This window comes from Lineus longissimus, chromosome 10 (genome assembly GCF_910592395.1).
Source record: "Lineus longissimus chromosome 10, tnLinLong1.2, whole genome shotgun sequence".
Classification (NCBI taxonomy): Eukaryota; Metazoa; Nemertea; class Pilidiophora; order Heteronemertea; family Lineidae; genus Lineus; species Lineus longissimus.
Genome location: NC_088317.1, coordinates 18,699,125 through 18,714,107, shown reverse-complemented (window position 1 = coordinate 18,714,107; position 14,983 = coordinate 18,699,125). Strand labels below are relative to the sequence as shown.

General features: G+C 45.0%; 1 protein-coding gene and 1 long non-coding RNA gene across 3 annotated transcripts; both read left to right on the top strand.

Annotated features, from left to right (window-relative positions):
* Positions 1-51: 51 nt before the first annotated feature.
* On the top strand, positions 52-5,048 carry LOC135494868 (signal peptidase complex subunit 2-like). Its single transcript, XM_064783175.1, has 6 exons — positions 52-111; positions 735-761; positions 1,349-1,432; positions 1,791-1,951; positions 2,210-2,344; positions 3,141-5,048. The coding sequence occupies exons 1-6, from the start codon at positions 85-87 to the stop codon at positions 3,325-3,327; spliced, it is 621 nt and encodes a 206-aa protein (XP_064639245.1). The 5' UTR covers positions 52-84; the 3' UTR covers positions 3,328-5,048.
* Positions 5,049-13,670: 8,622 nt separating this feature from the next.
* Positions 13,671-14,904, top strand: LOC135494888 (uncharacterized). Of its 2 annotated transcripts, none has more exons than XR_010448483.1 (3): positions 13,671-14,097; positions 14,472-14,559; positions 14,863-14,904. It is a non-coding gene; the product is annotated as an uncharacterized LOC135494888 (long non-coding RNA). The 2 variants fall into 2 exon arrangements; XR_010448484.1 differs by having other exon boundaries at positions 14,472-14,646.
* Positions 14,905-14,983: the final 79 nt, after the last annotated feature.

The following is a 14,983-nucleotide window of genomic DNA, read 5'->3' as shown; positions in this document are numbered from 1 at the left end:
ATTATTCTTCCTTAATAAGGCGTTATTGTGAAGTTATTTCTAACCCAATTTGAGAGTATAAATTAGGACACTTCAGCACTAAAAATGGCTTCGAAAGATCTCAAATTTAAGGTACTGGCAAATAAAAGCTGATTATTTCCACCTTTCTGTTAAAAGTTGATCGCCGATTTCTGTTATTTGAATCAAGTTATATGTATTCTTCATGAAAATGTCCAAATTTGAATTGTTTATCTCATGGTATCTGTCAAAAAATATGTCCAAAGTTGCTAAATATTGCCGGAGATTTTGCAGCCGGCCAATGTACACGTGTACATTGGGCATGTGTGTATTTGTGTACATTTTTGCAGGTGTTCACACATCCATGTCCATATGGTACATGGTACCCTACAGTTATCAACACTGACAATAGACTACTGTGTGAAATTGCCCCTCTGAAATCCATCTGTTTGTGAGTTTCGCAACTGCTATGGGATGTGAAGATGAACTAGAAATTGGTCAGCAACTTCGGCCGGGGCGGAAGGGTCAAGGGAGATTGAGCCTGGTCTAGGTCACCGTCATGCATAGGCCTCACGATAACAAAAACAACGATAATTGATTGTACCAGGCAGGCCTGACTGAGAAAATGAATATTTTGGCCCTTGTTTGATCCGATTCCCTTCGGCTTTTGAATGATTTCGGGACGTATGCATTCATCTTGGTAATTAATGCTTGATATTTTTATTTAATTTGAATAGAAACAAGAAAATGGTCCTGAGGCCGCGGTAAGTTTTGAACCAGGTATTTCTTCCCCCCATTCCAAAATGTCGCTAAAAGTCAGCAGGGTCATAAGTTAAGACATCGCATCAATGCTCTCCAAAAAATCGAAAGGATTACCGATTATGACAATTAGTTCTGAGCAAAAGTGGGGATAGTCAATCATTTAGTTTCTGCCAAAGTAAATTCCAAAATTATAAAATTGAGTATTGATTCATACTTCAGGTAAATGTAACACTAACAGTTTGCTTGTTGCTAAGCAATGATATGATATTGGTATTAATCGAGGTAGTCATTAAAAATGTAGCGGATTCCAAAACAATATAGGTTACATTTGAAATCGATGACCGATTATTCAATCAATTATTGGTAACTGTTGATATAATTCACCAATGATGTCTATGAATTTTGTATTTAGGTTTCAAGTTCTGACAACAAATTTTCATTGTCAAATATTGTTATAGGTCTATAATCAAGAACAATTTATGATCAAAACAAATAGAGATGTCTTGCTAATATTGATGTGTCTCCTAGGGGAGGTCCTTTCATCTGAGAAAAAAAACCTTCTAACTGTTGAGTTGAATGTGTTTTCCAGTGGTCTTCAGATGAGAAGCCAGTAAAGGTCAACAAGTGGGACACATCTGCACTGAAGAATTCCCTTGATGATGGTGCAAAGAAGGTAGGTTAATCTTTAGGAAAATGGTACCATGAATCACAGTCACAAGATTACCGAAAAATCAAGTTGCCTTGAGATTTGGAGTCGTGCTATACATCTTTTAGCTGGCAATCAGTTGCTCAAGGCTGAGGGCCCCCAAGACTCCTCTCGATTCTAAGATTACACTCTGGGTGCATCTGCAGCTGCATCCCCATTCACTAATTTCTTGATCTGCCTGTGCAGTTCATAATCATGCTGCTAAATAACACAGTCCAGTCAGTGACAGCACTGTGGATCTTATGAAACTTACCTTCCTGAATTGGGACAATCTATTTGTATGTAGTGAGTGTATCAGTCTTCTAACCAACCTCCTGTTCTCCAGGTTTTGACAGAGAAGCTGAGCTACAGAGAATGCCACGCCCTAATGGACGGTCGACTGCTGATTTGTACGATAGCTGTTGGCTTTGCCGCGTTCGCTCTCATCTGGGACTATCTTCATCCATTTCCTGCTTCTAGGACGGTGCTCATCTCTTGCGTAGTTTCGTATCCTTTGCCAAGAAAGGCCTTGAAAATTAGTTGGTTTTTTTCCCCAAATGTTGGGAAGGTAAAATTGTCAAGACTATCTGGCCGTTCAAAACTGAATATCTCCCCTTTTGAATAATCAGGATTGAAATTAACCACAATTTCGCCAGTTAAATAATACTACACTGTATATTGTTCCTAGTAACAACAAGTCAAATTCAAACATTGTGATGACTAAAATCAGCCATCCAGACATGATTTCCTTGACGTGTTGCTTAGATATTTCATCATGATGACCATCCTCACTGCCTATACAACCATCAAAGAACAGGGCAAGTTCCTGGTGGCAATAGACAAAGATCTGACCGGCGTAGATCCTGATAATGTCTGGACCTTATCTTCTTACATGAAAAGGTATGTTTAATGTCTGTTGGGTTCATTCTTGCAAAGAGGAATCATCATAGAAGGAGATTTACATGACTTGTGAATGTTGTTTTGCATGCCACTACGTTAGTCCGCCAGTTTAGTTGAGTTTACTGGTGACGTGGCTTATCCATCAGCCAGGGAGTGGTGACATGGCTCGTCCATCAGCCAGGGAGTGGTGACATGGCTTATCCATCAGCCAGGGAGTGGTGACATGGCTTATCCATCAGCCAGGGAGTGATGACATGGCTTATCCATCAGCCAGGGAGTGGTGACATGGCTTATCCATCAGCCAGGGAGTGGTGACATGGCGTATCCATCAGCCAGGGGGTGGTGACATGGCTTATCCATCAGCCAGGGAGTGGTGACATGGCTTATCCATCAGCCAGGGGGTGGTGACGTGGCTCGTCCATCAGCCAGGGAGTAGTGACATGGCTTATCCATCAGCCAGGGAGTGGTGACGTGGCTTATCCATCAGCCAGGGAGTGGTGACATGGCTTATCCATCAGCCAGGGGGTGGTGACATGGCTTATCCATCAGCCAGGGAGTGGTGACATGGCTTATCCATCAGCCAGGGAGTGGTGACATGGCTTATCCATCAGCCAGGGAGTGGTGACATGGCTCGTCCATCAGCCAGGGAGTGGTGACGTGGCTTATCCATCAGCCAGGGAGTGGTGACATGACTTATCCATCAGCCAGGGAGTGGTGACAAGCTCTAGCTTCTGTTCATTTGGATGGGATCTGTACCACTGTACCAAAATTGATAAGTGTTTATACTTTTCTTCAGATATGACCCCACATATATCTTGAGCATTGCCTATTACGATGGAAAAACCAAGAAGACCTACACAGCACAAAAAACATCCTCAGTTGCAGACTTTTTTGACGAAAATGGTACATTGTGCATGGATTTATACGAGCCGGAGGTACGGAAACTCCACGACAGTTTACTTTCCGAGCGAAAAACGAAATGACTTGACTTACGTAAATTATTGATACAGCGGGAAGCCGCTAGTGTCCGCAGTGTCTCGAAGATCCATGATTGTTAGTGAGCGGTGCCTCGATGTTTATTGTTTATTCCAGTCTCCCCGTGTCATCTTACTTTCCAAATCGGTGCACAATTAATGCTCAGTTAATTCCTATTGCCAGTGGACACCTTATGTCACACAGTATAGACAATGAAAGGTAGGGCGTTGTCTGAGCGTTTACTGAGGCTAAAACAAGGTTTTGATCATCTTGACCCTCAAGCTTTCGTTGATGGTTCAGAATGGGTTTTGATATGACAGCATCGATTGTGTACAAAGTCATATTTCTGTACAATCTAGATTTATAAATATGTGTGGTTTACTGTGCTATAATTGCTGATGGAAAGTATTTCCAAATCCTGATCATTTTTCTTGGCAGTATATCAGGATGGTTGAAGCGGTTTACTCTTTTGGAATGGTTATCTTTTTCTTGTTTGTCAAGCTATTTTGACTTAGTACTATGCAGTAGATCTAAGGGACGATGATGAAATGATGCTGCTGTAGCATTTGCCCTCTACCCTGTCTGAACCTCTCCTTTCCTTTTCTCCCCATTACTACTGGGTGTATCCTTTGCCATTACTACTGGGTGTATCCTTAATAATGTAGCCGTTACTACTGGGTGTGTAAAACAAATGCTTGTTCATCCTTTCCTCTCCTTGAACATGATGGGTTTGCAATGCATTTATGGTCCGTTCCAGAAGAGATATGTTTTATAAGCGAATATTTAGCTGCAGACCTTAATTGTAATCAAAGATGTGTAAAATTGTAATTGATGTTGCAATTCATTTATAATGTTTGTGTGTTGTATTGGTTCAAAACCTCGTCACAATCAAAATAAACCATGGCGTTTACTCAAGAAACATAAGAACTTGTATTCGTGGTTTGGAGGTGGAGGGAGTATCATGAATTGAATTTCAGCATCTGTTTGTTGGCTTTGGGTAACTAGTTAATTATGGTGTACAAGTCATGATAGTACAGTCATGTTCCATCAGTACACACCTTACCAGTAAATGGGCTTTGTTTTGCCCAATCAGTTGCATGTATAAAGTCCTGATATCTTTAGTGACGCGTTATGAGTTGTCCCAATATTATGTCAAGTGTGGTGGTCAAAAAAATTTCCATTTTGTTCAAATTGTGCTTAGGTTTTTCATGGGCATGTGCATATAAGACACCCAGTCGTTGAACACATTGACATGTTTGTAACCACACCTGTTATTTCTTGTTGAAGAGAGCGTTATGTGGGAAGGCCCAGCAACTCAGTGAAGACAATGTCATCCTGTTTACATTAATGTGAAGGCCAGTATTTATACCATTAGGAAACAAACACAAAATGACACCATTGTGGGACTTACAGAACCTCTTGTGGATGTAACTGACATGGGCTGGAAATGTATTGTTTATTGGACCGCTAACAGCTGCCCCTAACTGGTAATGAAGTTCCTTATTTGCCCCATGAGCTCAGCTGGGCAAAGTTGAAATGGACAGTTTCTTCATTAGTTCCATAGTTGGAGTGTCTTCACAAGTACAGTGTTCCACTGCCATGCATTATTTATTCCTGAAAATCTATCTAAAAACAGAAGATAAACTGGACATGTAATTTATTGGCGTACAGTCAGAATTTGACATCATGTAAGATTTAAATATTGGTGAAAATAAACCACGGAAGATATTGAAAAGTTCTCTTTCTGTTTTTCGTACCATATCTCGTTGTGGCACCGAATACTGGCTAAAAACTGACCACTGTTATCATTCTGACTTCTACATCCTTGTCTGACCAGGAAAATCTTCAAAAGACAGACTTGTGCCCTGATCTTTCTCCAAGACATGGTGTCGTTTGTGGTCCCTACTCTGGCACAACATTCCATTGAAGACGTCCTTGCAATCATGTATCTCCCTCAGACAATCTGTGGTTGCCTATGTCTTCTTGTGTTGACTTGGGACAATCTAGAGACACCCACGTCTCTATCTACCAAGGACAGACTGGAGACATCCACACCCATCGTAAGATCCTGTCCATCGTCGTACTGTGTCGCATCCAAGAGAAGGTTGACCACTTTTCTATGGCATAATATTGAGGAGTATATCAGAGAAGATGCCATAGTAGATATATCAAAGAAATTTCTCATGTATCTAGATTCGAAAAGTTACATTGTCTTAATGAATTAATTGATTCTTTTGATGTGATATACCTGACATTTGTGCTTTAAACCTGGCCTGGTTGTGACCGTCTCATCTCTCTCACCATGCTGTCAACAAGGTGGAGCAGCCAGGACTGATTCGGCCTGGTTGTGACCATCTCATCTCTCTCATCATGCTGTCAACAAGGTGGAGCAGCCAGGATTGATTCGGACTGGCTGTGACCGTCTCATCTCTCTCACCATGCTGTCAACAAGGTGGAGCAGCCAGGATTGATTCGGACTGGCTGTGACCGTCTCATCTCTCTCACCATGCTGTCAACAAGGTGGAGCAGCCAGGATTGATTCGGACTGGCTGTGACTGTCTCATCTCTCTCACCATGCTGTCAACACGCTGGAGCAGCCAGAACTGATTCGGCTTGGCTGTGACTTCCTCATCTCACTCATCATGCTGTCTAGACGGTGGAGCAGCCAGGACTGATTCGGCCTGGCTGTGACTGTCTCATCTCTCTTATCATGTTGTCAACAAGGTGGAGCAGCCAGGACTGATTCGGCCTGGCTGTGACTGTCCCATCTCTCTTATCATGTTGTCAACAAGGTGGAGCAGCCAGAACTGATTCGGCCTGGCTGTGATCGTCCCATCTCACTCATCATGCTGTCTAGACGGTGGAGCAGCCAGGACTGATTCGGCCTGGCTGTGACTGTCCCAACTCTCTCATCATGCTGTCAACACGGTGGAGCAGCCAGGACTGATTCGGCCTGGCTGTGACTGCCTCATATCTCTCACCATGTTGACAACTTGGCAGAGCAGCCACGACTGATTTGACCTGGCTGTGACTGTCTCATCTCTCTCATCATGCTGTCAACAAGGTGGAGCAGCCAGGACTGATTCGGTCTGGCTGTGACTGTCCCAACTCTCTCATCATGCTGTCAACACGGTGGAGCAGCCAGGACTGATTCGGCCTGGCTGTGACTGTCCCAACTCTCTCATCATGCTGTCAACACGGTGGAGCAGCCAGGACTGATTCGGCCTGGCTGTGACTGCCTCATATCTCTCACCATGTTGACAACTTGGCAGAGCAGCCACGACTGATTTGACCTGGCTGTGACTGTCTCATCTCACTCATCATGCTGTCTAGACGGTGGAGCAGCCAGGACTGATTCGGCCTGGCTGTGACTGTCTCATCTCTCTTATCATGTTGTCAACAAGGTGGAGCAGCCAGGACTGATTCGGCCTGGCTGTGACTGTCCCATCTCTCTTATCATGTTGTTAACAAGGTGGAGCAGCCAGAACTGATTCGGCCTGGCTGTGATCGTCCCATCTCACTCATCATGCTGTCTAGACGGTGGAGCAGCCAGGACTGATTCGGCCTGGCTGTGACTGTCCCAACTCTCTCATCATGCTGTCAACACGGTGGAGCAGCCAGGACTGATTCGGCCTGGCTGTGACTGCCTCATATCTCTCACCATGTTGACAACTTGGCAGAGCAGCCACGACTGATTTGACCTGGCTGTGACTGTCTCATCTCTCTCATCATGCTGTCAACAAGGTGGAGCAGCCAGGACTGATTCGGTCTGGCTGTGACTGTCCCAACTCTCTCATCATGCTGTCAACACGGTGGAGCAGCCAGGACTGATTCGGCCTGGCTGTGACTGTCCCAACTCTCTCATCATGCTGTCAACACGGTGGAGCAGACAGGACTGATTCGGCCTGGCTGTGACTGTCTCATCTCTCTCACCATGTTGACAACTTGGCAGAGCAGCCAACAAGACTGATGTGGCCTGGCTGTGACTGTCTCATCTCTCTCGTCATGTTGTCAACACGATCGAGCAGCCAGGACTGATTCAGCCTGGCTGTGACTGCCTCATATCTCTCACCATGTTGACAACTTGGCAGAGCAGCCACGACTGATTTGACCTGGCTGTGACTGTCTCATCTCTCTCATCATGTTGTCAGCACGGCTGTGTTGTCAAACAGTTGTGTGAGCCCACTAGAGCTTGCACTTACATAATAGTATAAAACTAAAATAAATATAACCGTCATTGGATGCCACGAGATTTACAGTTCCCTTACCGTCAACGTCGCTGGAGATGGGTGCCACGAGTTTTTGACTTTTGTAAAGGTTTCGGGATACGACCAATGCATGCGAGCAGCACCGTCTGCGGACCCCCAAACTGCCCTCCCGATCGTATCCGTATGGCGCGCCGCATGACTGTCAGCGCTCACGGACTCCGGCGAATTTAGGGTGGGGGACGATTTACAGCTGGAACCCCTGAACCAGCTCCCGCAGATCCGTCATTCATCAAGTCAAAGCAAGTATGAACCTGGTTTAATCATGCGGTTTATCTTAACTATACTATACATATCAACAGATCAAGTTGTTTATATACCCGTCAGTTTCTTGGGGCATTGCTCCCATGGGTACGTCTTGTTTACGTTCCGTGTCGTACTTCTGGTCCACGGTAGGGGAGCGTAGGAGGAAAGATTGTCGTTTGAATTGACCAGAACCTCGCTACACTGCCGTCAAAAAGTCAAAAGTCAAAAACTCGTGGCACCCATCTCCAGCGACGTTGACGGTAGGGGAACTGTAAATCTCGTGGCATCCAATGACGGTTATATTTATTTTAGTTTTATACTATTATGTAAGTGCAAGCTCTAGTGGGCTCACACAACTGTTTGACCTGGCTGCTCCACAGAAATAAAGGGCGATAGGGGAATATTAAGCAAACAGTAATGGAAAAAAATGTAATTCCATTAACTGAATATTGTTTTTAGACACTATTACGTGTATTGGCCTACTTTTCCGTAAACCACGAGACCAATGCATGTGAAAAAAACAACACCTATAAGTGAGTCGCGAAGTTATATATGTTTGAAAGGTAAAGGTCTAAGAACCGATGGTCTATATACTGGAGTCCGTGAGCGCTGACAGTCTAGTGGCGCGGCCTACGGATAGATCGAGAGGGCGGTTTGGGGTTCCGCCGACGGTGCTAACATGCATTGGTCGTATCCCCGAAACCTTTACAAAAGTCAAAATCTAGTGGCATATCGGATGCTCATCCGAGCGGTAAAGGAATTGACGGTGAAGGATCTCGTGGCATATCGGATGCGCATCCGATCACGCTAAAACGTGGCACCCAATGACGGTCCTCGGTCACCATCTATTAGAATTAATTAACTATGATGCATATACATGGTATGGCAAACATTCAAAATTAGCGAAGATATGCACATGTCACTGTGCTACGAGTATTAGGTCAGCGGGCGTTCGTCATTACGCGATCACGACTTCTTCAAATACTTCGATGACCTGAGAAACGAAAGTTTGATACCTAACTAATTTCTGAAAGATCAATATTTTGGTTTTGCTAATGTGCCTTCATTATTATGTTTTTTCCGTTTTCATCTCAAGAAATATCAACTGAAAGTGATCTTGATTTTATGGATGGATACCTCTAACACTAAATAATATTCTAATGTTACTGTTTTTTTTATATATTTGTCATAACAATTTTACATACCCAAAATATGTGTCATACGAGCAGACCAGGGGCCTAGGCTACATATAGGCCCCTATTATAAATCAGATACTTGGTCTTGGTCAATTGGACGGATTACCACTCGGAAGAGATTGTCCCCATGTTTATTAAAAATGTCTTTAGGACCGACTGACTGATGAGACTGTCCATATGATTATTGGATATGTCTCTTGGACAAATTTCTCTTGGAGGAAGTTCTAATTGAGGAGCCAGCACAATTAAATACTCCATTGGCATGTGTGATGTTATCATCAGTATCTTTGTCACAATTCTGTATCCACTTTCATCTCGGTTGTGTTGGCATTTGTTTTAGGTCTCGCACATTCCCAGAAACCCAATGTTCTGTTGATTGTTGTGGATGATTTGAGACAACTCTTGGCTGCTACGGCTACAACAAGGTCCTCTCTCTAAACATTGACCTGTTGGCTGCCAGGTCCATTAGATCTACCCAAGCGCATAGACAAGCAAGTTGTTTGTGGTGTCTCCTCTTTGTCAGGTTGTGACTGATGTCTTTGCAGACGCTGTGACTGTCTCATCTCTCTCACCATGTTGGCAACATGGTGGAGCAGCCAGGACTGAATCGGCCTGGCTGTGACTGTCTCATCTCTCTCAGCATGTTGGCAGCACGGTGGAGCAGCAAGGGCTGATTCGGACTGGCTGTGATCGTCTCATCTCGCTCACCATGTTGGCAGCACGGTGGAGCAGCAAGGGCTGATTCGGACTGGCTGTGATCGTCTCATCTCGCTCACCATGTTGGCAACACGGTGGAGCAGCAAGGGCTGATTCGGCTTGGCTGTGACTGTCTCATCTCTCATGATGCGCACCTGATGACGGTAATATATATATATATGTTATATTTATCTTAGTTTTATACTATTATGTAAGTGCAAGCTCTAGTGATCTCACACGACTGTTTGACAGTCCTGGCTGCTCCACCGTGCTGACAACATGATGCATGAGAGAGATGAGACAGTCACAACCAGGCCAAATCAGTCTTGGCTACTCTGCCAAGTTGTTAACATGGTGAGAGAGATGAGACAGTCACAGCCAGGCCACATCAGTCTTGGCTGCTCTGCCAAGTTGTTAACATGGTGAGAGAGATGAGACAGTCACAGCCAGGTCAAATCAGTCTTGGCTGCTCTGCCAAGTTGTCAACATGATGAGAGAGATGAGACAGTCACAGCCAGGCCAGGTTAAAAGCACAAATGTCAGGTACGCATATCACATCACTTCCTCGGTCACAACAACGTGTACAAAATGTGCGAAGAAGTAAACAGCGTCAATATTTCCACATTTCATGCCGGTGTAACATCTGTGGTTGTTCCCCATGTTTCAGTGTTTCCAAGCAATAGGCAGCTAGAGAGACCATGACTTTTCAATAGGGGGGGGGGGGGGATACACAGAAAAACTCGTCAATCTATTTTTGAGCGTTCCCAAACAATGAGGGGAAACACTCAAAAACAGAAACACTCAAAAACATTACACCGGGACTACTAGTTATTGTCCTCACTAAGGGGTGGCAGCATAGACAATTGACCTGCAACTGCTACGTAAGTGGGGTTAACACCATGGATGTAATGCCGAGAGATTTTGCACAGTATATAAGGGTCTCGTTAGGTAGTATATTAATAAGATAAACCACAGATTAAACCAGCAGGTTCATGCTTGCTTTGACTTGATGAATGACGGATCTGAGGGAGCTGGTTCAGGGGTTCCAGCTGTAAATCGTCCCCCGCCCTAAACACCGGCGATATTTTTAATTTTTAGTAATTGCCTAGTTCCATTTTCTTAGCTCAGATGGCAGCACCAGAGAAGATGAGTGTCGTACGGATATATCAGCTTGGAGGACGTACCGGCGTGTCCTTCAGAAATGACTTCTCTCACTGAGACACTAATACCGAATTGGCTCATAACTTAAGTACGTTTGCATCTCATCAAGCGGGGGGGGGGGGGGCAACGCTGCTTGGGTCTTGATCATGAGCATCGGAGAGTTTTATGTGTCTAATTGACCAACGTATGTCTGTAAGTCACACACTCTCCGAAGACAGTCACAACCCTGGAGGAGACACTACAAATTGTATTTTGCTTCATCATTACATGACCGGAGACTGAACCACAGCTCGACCCTGCTACAGAGAAACAGTTATAATGTATATGTCTTCGATCTTCAGATTGAGTCTTGTGTGTTTGAAAGATTCTTGTGTTTATTTGTAACTCTGTCTCCCACCTTCCCGACATTATTGAGTTATAGCCTAACTACGATTGTGCCTCCCTCATCTCTCTCATCATGTTGTCAACACGGTGGAGCAGCCAGGACTGATTCGGCCTGGCTGTGACTTCCTCATCTCTCTTACCATGTTGACAACTTGGCAGAGCAGCCAAGACTGATTTGGCCTGGCTGTGACTGTCTCATCTCTCTCACCATAATTATTGTCAACACGGTGGAGCAGCCAAAACTGATTCGGCCTGGCTGTGACTGTCTCATCTCTCTCGCCATATTAACAACTAGACAGTGCGGCGAAGATTGATGTGGCCTGGCTGTGACTGTCTTATCACTCGCATCATGTTGTCAGTACGGTGGAGCAGCCAGGATTGATTCGGCCTGGCTGTGACTTCCTCACCTCTCTCATCATGTTGTCAGCACGGTGGAGCAGCCAGGATTGATTCGGCCTGGCTGTGACTTCCTCATCTCTCTCATCATGTTGTCAACACGGTGGAGCAGCCAGGACTGATTCGGCCTGCTGTGACTGCCTCATCTCTCTCGCCATGTTGACAACTTGGCAGAGCAGCCAAGACTGATTTGGCCTGGCTGTGACTGTCTCATCTCTTTCACCATAATTATTGTCAACACGGTGGAGCAGCCAGAACTGATTCGGCCTGGCTCTGACTGTCTCATCTCTCTCGCCTTATTAACAACTAGGTAGTGCGGCGAAGATTGATGCGGCCTGGCGCTGTGACTGTCTCATCACACGCATCATGTTGTCAACACGGTGGAGCAGCCAGGACTGATTCGGCCTGGCTGTGACTTCCTCATCTCTCTCACCATGTTGACAACTTGGCAGAGCAGCCAAGACTTTTTTTGCCTGGCTGTGACTGTCTCATCTCTCTCATCATGTTGTCAGCACGATGGAGGAGCCAGGACTGTCAAACAGTTGTGGGAGCTCACTAGAGCTTGCACTTACATAATAGTGTAAAACTAAAATTTATATAATATATATATATGTATATAAAACCGTCATCGGATGCGCATCCGATATGCCACGAGATCCTTTACCGTCAATTCCCTTACCGTCTTCGGATCCGATATGCCACGAGATCCTTCACAGTCAATTCCCTTACCGTCTTCGGATGCGCATCCGATATGCCACGAGATCCTTCACCGTCAATTCCCTTACCGTCTTCGGATGCGCATCCGATATGCCACGAGATCCTTTACCGTCAATTTCTTTACCGTCATCGGATGCGCATCCGATATGCCACGAGATCCTTCACCGTCAATTCCCTTACCGTCTTCGGATGCGCATCCGATATGCCGCGAGATCCTTCACCGTCAATTCCCTTACCGTCTTCGGATCCGATATGCCACGAGATCCTTCACCGTCAATTCCCTTACCGTCTTCGGATGCGCATCCGATATGCCACGAGATCCTTCACCGTCAATTCCCTCACCGTCTTCGGATGCGCATCCGATATGCCACGAGATCCTTTACCGTCAATTTCTTTACCGTCATCGGATGCGCATCCGATATGCCACGAGTTTTTTTGTTACCTCACCGTCAATTCCTATACCGTCATGGATGCCACGAGCTTTGTTCGCGTTGTAAAGGTTTCGGGGATACGACTAATGCATGCGAGCACCGTCGGCGGAACCCCAAACCGCCCTCTCGATCTATCCGTAAGGACAAATCACTCTCGTGACCGTCACAGTTACGGACTCCGGACCTCCAGACTTTAGAGACCGAGCTTTTCTTTACCTTACAATTACTGTATACTCGGCGCCTCACTTATATGTGTTGTTTTTTTCACATACATTGTTCTCGTGGTTTACGGAAAAGTAGGCCTAAAATGTTATAGTGTCTAAAAACAATATTCAGTTAATGGAATTACACTTTTTTCCATTACTGCTTGCTTGATATTGCCCTAACAACTTTTTCATGAATCAATTTTGAGCATTATGTTTACAACGTAGTTATTATAGCACGAATTATGAGTCTAAAATGCCAAATACTTGCAACTATTATGTTAATCACTGAAATCTTAGTGTACTAATTGCTCGCTATAAGCTAGGTTAATTGTAATCTTACTCTCTATATACCAAAGTGATTTACCTAGGAATACAGTTGCACTTCACTGAAAACTAATGATGTGTTGATGAGTTCAATGAATCCTTCGATTCCTTTGGTTTTCTTGGCGAACTGACGTCCGACAATCAATGACCCGTTGACGTGTACCTGCAATACGCCATTGCCGTAGTGTGTAAACAGATCTATTTTTGGACGAAACTCAGCCCCTCACAAACTTTGGTCCATTTCGCCAATGATGACACTGCTTCTAGACTGTACCACAGCACTTTAGCTGTAGCAGCGCTTAGCAAGAGTCAAGACAAATGGACCAACCCCCTCGCCCGCCCCCCATCATGATATCAGATTCAGAGGCCTGGCTGAGCCCTGTGATTTAGCCAAATTCAATATGATTCTTTTCTACTGTGATGTTAAGGCCCTTGTGTCATGCAGCGTATTCGGTAGCACCGGTACACAACTTATGTTAAACCGCGACGTCTGCTGCAATTCAAATTGCATATGACGCCAACGGAATTGTGACGACTTGTTTCTCAAATCTTTTAGTGAACAGTGATCACGGGCTGTGGGAATTGCGAAGGGATGGTGTAGAGTATCGCCACAACAATGTTGATATGATCACTCGTCGTTTCAGCGGGCATGACTTGGTACATCCAGTGACCCAGCAAAAAGTAGCCTCGGTACAGCCAGAAGTAGCAACAAATCGCAAAAGGGGATCCTTGTCTGACTGGTGGCTGGACCACATGGTAGGTCACCATCAAATAAGGGAGTGGATCCAGCACAGCTGGATAGAGGGGGCCCCGTTGAGGGCGAAGCCTGAATATGGTGAGGGCTCGCCCTCACAATCACATGAAAGCGCAGTAGGCGCTCACCCACGAAGGGAGGTCTGGGGGTCTCCAGCAGGAAAATTTTGAAACTGAGATGCTCTCAGATGCGTTTCCCAAGTGTCTGAGAGACGATGTTTACTCGTTAATTCACTGCAAAGAAATGCATAACGAAAAAGCCACCTAGGTTTTCTTCTTTGAGTTGTGAGGAGAATATTTCAAATCATTTGAGCAGCAGTGTCTAACCTACAACGCGGTCAATGATTTCCACTGTGTTTTTGTTTTCACTGTTTCAGACACTTGTTGGAAAAGGAAGGACCAAAGGTGCCATCGTCGAGGGCCCAGATAGATGAAGAGATTGAAGCCTGGGCTGCACACAATCCTGTTAGTAACAAAAAAAGGAGGAAAAAATGCTGTCCCATTTGTCCATATGCCCAGCGCCAGAACCCATTTATACATCTGGGTAGTGAGGCAAGTGTCTAAGAGACCTGCCTGAGTCTCTCACCGACTGTAGGATTCGAACCAGGGACCTCTTGACCTCTAGTTGAGAATCTGAGCCACTAGTCCATAGTGTGTCGTGTAGATTCACGCTGGTCTTGCTCTTCGATCTTGTCACGTCACATCCTTGTCCCTTGCTCTGCCACAATCATGTACTGTATTGAATTGAATTCTATTTTCTGTCTTCAGAAAATCTAGGAAGAAGTCGCCACCCACTGATGATCTCATCCGAGTTTACCAAAGACTCCAAAGCAGTGTAGGAGAGGAATGATGGCCTGTTCGAACAGGCATGGACTGAATCGCCAGCTCT